General features: G+C 45.8%; 1 protein-coding gene across 1 annotated transcript in view; it reads left to right on the top strand.

Annotated features, from left to right (window-relative positions):
- The window catches only part of LOC109884644 (vascular endothelial growth factor receptor 3-like), a 217013-nt gene that overhangs the window by 183432 nt on the left and 26081 nt on the right, over positions 1-7500 (top strand). The window contains 2 exon segments of the mRNA XM_031789481.1: positions 131-277; positions 2872-3003. Coding sequence (XP_031645341.1) covers positions 131-277; positions 2872-3003 — 279 coding nt within the window.

The raw sequence follows: 7500 nt of genomic DNA, 5'->3' as shown, positions 1-7500 counted from the left end.
TTCTCCTCTCCTCTCCTCTCTCCTCTCTCTCCTCCCCTTTCTCCTCTCCTCTCCTCTCCTCTCGCCTCCTCTCCTCTCCTCTCCTCTCCTCTCCTCTTTCTCTCTCTCCTATCATTCTATTCCCCCTCAGCTCTAGAAGCCCCCTGGTACAGACACAACCCGACCAATCAGACAGTGAACATCAGTGAGTCTCTCCTGATGGAGTGTGATGTAATGGGAACTCCTTCACCACACCTCTCCTGGTTCAAAGACAACCAGCCCCTGCACCAAATGTCAGGTAGGTACATACACACGCACACACACACACACACACACCGACACACACACACACACACCGACACACACACACACACACCGACACACACACACACACACACACACACACACACACACACACACACCGACACACACACACACACACACACACACACACACACACACACCGACACACACACACACACACACACACACACACACACACACACACACACACCGACACACACACACACACACACACACACACACACACACACACACCGACACACACACACACACACCGACACACACACACACACACACACACACACACACACACACACACACACACCACACACAACACACACACACCTGTTTAGCCAGAGCATTTTGATTTTATGTATTTTTTATTTAACCAGGTAGACCAGATCACCTTTATTTAACCAGGTAGACCAGATCACCTTTATTTAACCAGGTAGACCAGATCACCTTTATTTAACCAGGTAGACCAGATCACCTTATTTAACCAGGTAGACCAGATCACCTTTATTTAACCAGGTAGACCAGATCACCTTTATTTAACCAGGTAGACCAGATCACCTTTATTTAACCAGGTAGACCAGATCACCTTTATTTAACCAGGTAGACCAGATCACCTTTATTTAACCAGGTAGACCAGATCACCTTTATTTAACCAGGTAGACCAGATCACCTTTATTTAACCAGGTAGGGTAGACCAGATCACCTTTATTTAACCAGGTAGACCAGATCACCTTTATTTAACCAGGTAGACCAGATCACCTTTATTTAACCAGGTAGACCAGATCACCTTTATTTAACCAGGTAGACCAGATCACCTTTATTTAACCAGGTAGACCAGATCACCTTTATTTAACCAGGTAGACCAGATCACCTTTATTTAACCAGGTAGACCAGATCACCTTTATTTAACCAGGTAGACCAGATCACCTTTATTTAACCAGGTAGACCAGATCACCTTTATTTAACCAGGTAGACCAGATCACATTTATTTAACCAGGTAGACCAGATCACCTTTATTTAACCAGGTAGACCAGATCACCTTTATTTAACCAGGTAGACCAGATCACCTTTATTTAACCAGGTAGACCAGTTGAGAACAAGTTCTCATTTACGACTGCGACCTGGCCAAGATAAAGCAAAGCAGTTCGACACAAACAACAACAGAGTTACACATGGAATAAACAAACATACAGTCAGTAACACAATAGAAAAGGAGGTAGGCAATTTAGCAGATTAACACTGTAGTGATAAATGAGCAGAAGATTAAGTGCAAGTAGAGATACTGGTGAGTAGAAAGGTGAATAAAAAGGTAGGTAGATTGAATGGGCTATTTACAGATGGACTATGTACAGCTGCAGCGATCGGTTAGCTGCTCAGATAGCTGGTGTTTGAAGTTGGTGACGGAGTGATTTTTGCAATTAGTTCCAGTCACTGGCAGCAGAGAACTGGAACGAAAAGCGGCCAAATGAGGTGTTGGCTTTAGGGATGATCAGTGAGATACACCAGCTGGAGCGCGTGCTACGGATGGGTGTTGCCATCGTGACCAGTGAGCTGAGAAAAGGCGGAGCTTTACCTAGCAAAGACTTATAGATGACCTGGAGCCAGTGGGTCTGGCGACGAATATGTAGTGAGGGCCAGCCGACTAGAGCGTACAGGTCGCAGTGGTGGGTGGTATAAGGTGATTTGGTGACAAAACGGATGACACTGTGATCGACTGCATCCAGTTTGCTGAGTAGAGTGTTGGAGGCCATTTTGTAAATGACATCGCCGAAGTCGAGGATCTTCCTCCCTCTCTCCTTCTGACTCCCTCTGTCTCCCTCTGTTTCCCTTTGTCTCCATGCGTCTCCTTCTCTCTCCCTGCGTCTCCCTCTCTCCCTCTGTCACATCTGTCTCTCCCTCTCTCCCTGTCTTCCTCTCTCTCCCTGTGTCTCCCTCTCTCCCTCTGTCACATCTGTCTCTCCCTCGCTCCCTGTGTCTCCCTCTCTCCCTCTGTCACATCTGTCTCTCCCTCTCCCCCTGTGTCTCCCTCTCTCTCCCTGTGTCTCCCTCTCTCTCCCTGTGTCTCCCTCTCTCTCCCTGCGTCTCCCTCTCTCCCTCTGTCACATCTGTCTCCCTCTCTCACCCTATGTCTCCCTCTCTCTTCCTGTCTCCCTCTCTCTCTGTGTGTCTCCCTCTCTCTCTCCCTGTGTCTCCCTCTCTCTCTCCCTGTCTCCCTCTCTCTCTCCCTGTGTCTCCCTCTCTCTCCCTGCGTCTCCCTCTCTCCCTCTGTCACATCTGTCTCCCTCTCTCTCCCTGTGTCTCCCTCTCTCTCCCTGTGTCTCCCTCTCTCTCCCTGTGTCTCCCTCTCTCTCCCTGTGTCTCCCTCTCTCTGAGAACTCCCTCAATCTGAGTAGTTGTCAGGTTAGCAGACAAGCAAGACTAGGTGAGTGTATGTGTGTGTGTGTGTTTGTCAGAGTGGTGTGTGTGTGCGCAAGTGCACGCCTACATGTGTGTTTGTGTCAGTGATTGACAGCTGTGTGTGTGTGTGTGTGTGTGTGTGTGTGTGTGTGTGTGTGTGTGTGTGTGTGTGTGTAGGACTGCAGCTACAGGACGCCAACAGGACTTTGAGTATCCAGCGAGTCAGAGAAGAGGACGCCGGTCTCTACACCTGCACCGCCTGTAATCAGAGGGGCTGCGCCCACTCCTCCGCTGCCGTCACAGTGCTGGGTGAGACAGGAACACACACACACACAGCCTTCAGACAGACACACACACACACACACACACACACACACACACACACACACACAGCCTTCAGACACACACACACACACAGCCTTCACACACACAAACACATACAGACACACACACACACACACACAGCCTTCAGACACACACACATACAGACACACACACACACACACACACACACACACACACACACACACACACACACACACACACACACACACACACACACACACACACACACACACACACACACACACACACACACACACACACACACACACAGCCTTCAGACACACACACACACAGCCTTCACACATACAGACACACACACACACAGCCTTCAGACACACACACATACAGACATACACACACACACACACATACACACACACACATACACACACATCTGCGTCCACACCTTCCTCTGTCTCCAACAACAGTGTCCTTCTATTTTCCTCTCTAATCTTCTTCTATGCTCCTGTTTCTTAAAACAGCTAAATCAAAGTTAATTAGTTGTGTACACATTTTTAGCAGATGGTATAGCAGTTCCAGATGGTCTAGATGGTATAGCAGGTCCAGATGGTATAGATGGTCTAGATGTTATAGCAGGTCCAGATGGTATAGATGGTCCAGATGGTATAGATGGTCCAGATGGTATACCAGGTCCAGATGGTCCAGACGGTATAGATGGTCCAGATGGTATAGCAGGTCCAGATGGTATAGATGGTCCAGATGGTATAGATGGTATAGCAGGTCCAGATGGTCCAGATGGTATAGATGGTCCAGATGGTATAGATGGTATAGCAGGTCCAGATGGTATAGATGGTCCAGATGGTATAGATGGTATAGCAGGTCCAGATGGTATAGATGGTATAGCAGGTCCAGATGGTATAGATGGTATAGCAGGTCCAGATGGTATAGCAGGTCCAGATGGTATAGATGGTATAGCAGGTCCAGATGGTCTAGATGGTATAGATGGTCCAGATGGTCCAGATGGTATAGAGAGTCCAGATGGTATAGATGGTGTAGCAGGTCCAGATGGTACCATCGAATAGATGGTCTAGATGGTATAGCAGGTATAGCAGGTCCCGTAGGTATAGATTGTCTAGATGGTATAGCAGGTCCAGATGGTATAAATGGTCCAGATGGTATAGATGGTATAGCAGGACCAGATGGTATAGATGGTCCAGATGGTATAGATGGTATAGATGGTATAGCAGGTCCAGATGGTATAGATGGTATAGATGGTATAGCAGGTCCAGATGGTATAGATGGTATAGATGGTATAGCAGGTCCAGATGGTATAGATGGTATAGAAGGTCCAGATGGTAGGGCTGGTATAGATGGTGTAGATGGTATAGCAGGTCCAGATGGTATAGATGGTTCAGCAGGTCCAGATGGTCTAGATGGTATGGATGGTATAGCAGGTCCAGATGGTATAGATGGTATAGATGGTCCAGATGGTATAGATGGTCCAGATGGTATAGATGGTATAGCAGGTCCAGATGGTCCAGATGGTATTGATGGTATAGATGATCCAGAAGGTATAGATGGTATAGCAGGTCCAGATGGTATAGATTGTCTAGATGGTATAGCAGGTCCAGATGGTATAGATGGTCCAGATGGTATAGATGGTATAGCAGGTCCAGATGGTCTAGATGGTCTAGATGGTATAGCAGGTCTAGATGGTATAGATGGTATAGCAGGTACAGATGGTATAGATGGTCCAGATGGTATAGATGGTCCAGATGGTATAGATGGTATAGCAGGTCCAGATGGTATAGATGGTCCAGATGGTATAGATGGTATAGCAGGTCCAGATGGTATAGATGGTATAGCAGGTCCAGATGGTATAGATGGTATAGCAGGTCCAGATGGTATAGCAGGTCCAGATGGTATAGATGGTATAGCAGGTCCAGATGGTCTAGATGGTATAGATGGTCCAGATGGTCCAGATGGTATAGAGAGTCCAGATGGTATAGATGGTGTAGCAGGTCCAGATGGTACCATCGAATAGATGGTCTAGATGGTATAGCAGGTATAGCAGGTCCCGTAGGTATAGATTGTCTAGATGGTATAGCAGGTCCAGATGGTATAAATGGTCCAGATGGTATAGATGGTATAGCAGGACCAGATGGTATAGATGGTCCAGATGGTATAGATGGTATAGATGGTATAGCAGGTCCAGATGGTATAGATGGTATAGATGGTATAGCAGGTCCAGATGGTATAGATGGTATAGATGGTATAGCAGGTCCAGATGGTATAGATGGTATAGAAGGTCCAGATGGTAGGGCTGGTATAGATGGTGTAGATGGTATAGCAGGTCCAGATGGTATAGATGGTTCAGCAGGTCCAGATGGTCTAGATGGTATGGATGGTATAGCAGGTCCAGATGGTATAGATGGTATAGATGGTCCAGATGGTATAGATGGTCCAGATGGTATAGATGGTATAGCAGGTCCAGATGGTCCAGATGGTATTGATGGTATAGATGATCCAGAAGGTATAGATGGTATAGCAGGTCCAGATGGTATAGATTGTCTAGATGGTATAGCAGGTCCAGATGGTATAGATGGTCCAGATGGTATAGATGGTATAGCAGGTCCAGATGGTCTAGATGGTCTAGATGGTATAGCAGGTCTAGATGGTATAGATGGTATAGCAGGTACAGATGGTATAGATGGTCCTGATGGTCTAGATGGTTTAGATGGTATAACAGGTCCAGATGGTGTGGATGGTATAGCAGGTCCAGATGGTATAGATGGTATAGATGGTCCAGATGGTATAGCATGTCCAGATGGTATAGCAGGTCTAGATGGTATAGCAGGTCCAGATCGAATAGATGGTCTAGATGGTGTAGCAGGTCCCGATGGTATAGATTGTCTAGATGGTATAGCAGGTCCAGATGGTATAGATGGTCCAGATGGCAAAGCAGGTCCAGATGGTCCAGATGGTATAGATGGTATAGCAGGTATAGATGGTATAGATTGTATAGATGGTATAGCAGGTCCAGATGGTAGATGGTACAGATGGTATAGCAGGTCCAGATGGTATAGATGGTATAGATTATCCAGATGGTATAGATGGTCTAGATGGTATAGATTGTCAAGATGGTATAGATGGTATAGCAGGTCCAGATGTTATAGCAGGTCCAGATGGTATAGATGGTCTAGATGGTATAGATTGTCAAGATGGTATAGATGGTATAGCAGGTTCAGATGCTGTAGATTGTCCAGATGGTATAGATTGTCTAGATGGTATAGATGGTATAGCAGGTCCAGATGGTATAGATGGTATAGATGGTATAGCAGGTCCAGATGGTATATATAGTCTAGATGATATAGCAGGTCCAGATGGTATAGCAGGTATAGATGGTATAGCAGGTCCAGAAGGTATAGATTATATAGATGGTATAGCAGGTCCAGATGGTGTAGATTGTCTTGATGGTATAGCAGGTCCAGATGGTATAGATGGTATAGCAAGTCCAGATGGTATAGATTATATAGATGGTATAGCAGGTCCAGATGGTATAGATGGTCCAGATGGTATAGATGGTATAGTACATCCAGATTGTATAAATGGTATAGCAGGTCCAGATGGTCCAGATGGTATCGATGGTCTAGATGGTATAGCAGGTCCAGATGGTCTAGATGGTCTAGATGGTATATATAGTATAGCAGGTCCAGATGGAATAGATCGTATAGCAGGTCCAGACGGTATAGATGGTATAGCAGGTCCAGACGGTATAGATGGTATAGCAGGTCCATATGGTATAGATTGTCCAGATGGTATAGATTGTCTAGATGGTATAGATGGTATAGCAGGTCCAGATGGTATAGCAGGTCCAGATGGTATATATTGTCTAGATGGTATAGCAGGTCCAGATGGTGTAGCAGGTCCAGATGGTATAGATGATATAGCAGGTCCAGATGGTATAGATGGTATAGCAAGTCCAGATGGTGTAGATTATATAGATCGTATAGCAGGTCCAGATGGAATAGATGGTATAGATGGTCCAGATGGTCTAGATGGTATAGTAGATCCAGATTGTATAGATGGTATAGCAGGTCCAGATGGTATCGATGGTCTAGATGGTATAGCAGGTCCAGATGGTATAGATGGTATAGATGGTCCAGATGGTCTAGATGGTATAGTAGATCCAGATTGTATAGATGGTATAGCAGGTCCAGATGGTATAGATGGTCTAGATGGTATAGCAGGTCCAGATGGTATAGATTGTCTAGATGGTATAGATGGTAGAGCAGGTCCAGATGGTATAGATGGTCTAGATGGTATAGATAGTATAGCAGGTCCAGATGGTCCAGATGGTATCGATGGTCTAGATGGTATAGCAGGTCCAGATGGTATAGATGGTATAGATGGTCCAGATGGTCTAGATGGTATAGTAGATCCAGATTGTATAGATGGTATAGCAGGTCCAGATGGTATAGATTGTCTAGATGGTATAGA

The sequence above is a fragment of the Oncorhynchus kisutch genome, linkage group LG15 (genome assembly GCF_002021735.2).
Source record: "Oncorhynchus kisutch isolate 150728-3 linkage group LG15, Okis_V2, whole genome shotgun sequence".
Lineage (NCBI taxonomy): Eukaryota > Metazoa > Chordata > Actinopteri > Salmoniformes > Salmonidae > Oncorhynchus > Oncorhynchus kisutch.
This window is presented reverse-complemented; position numbering and strand designations above follow the sequence as displayed.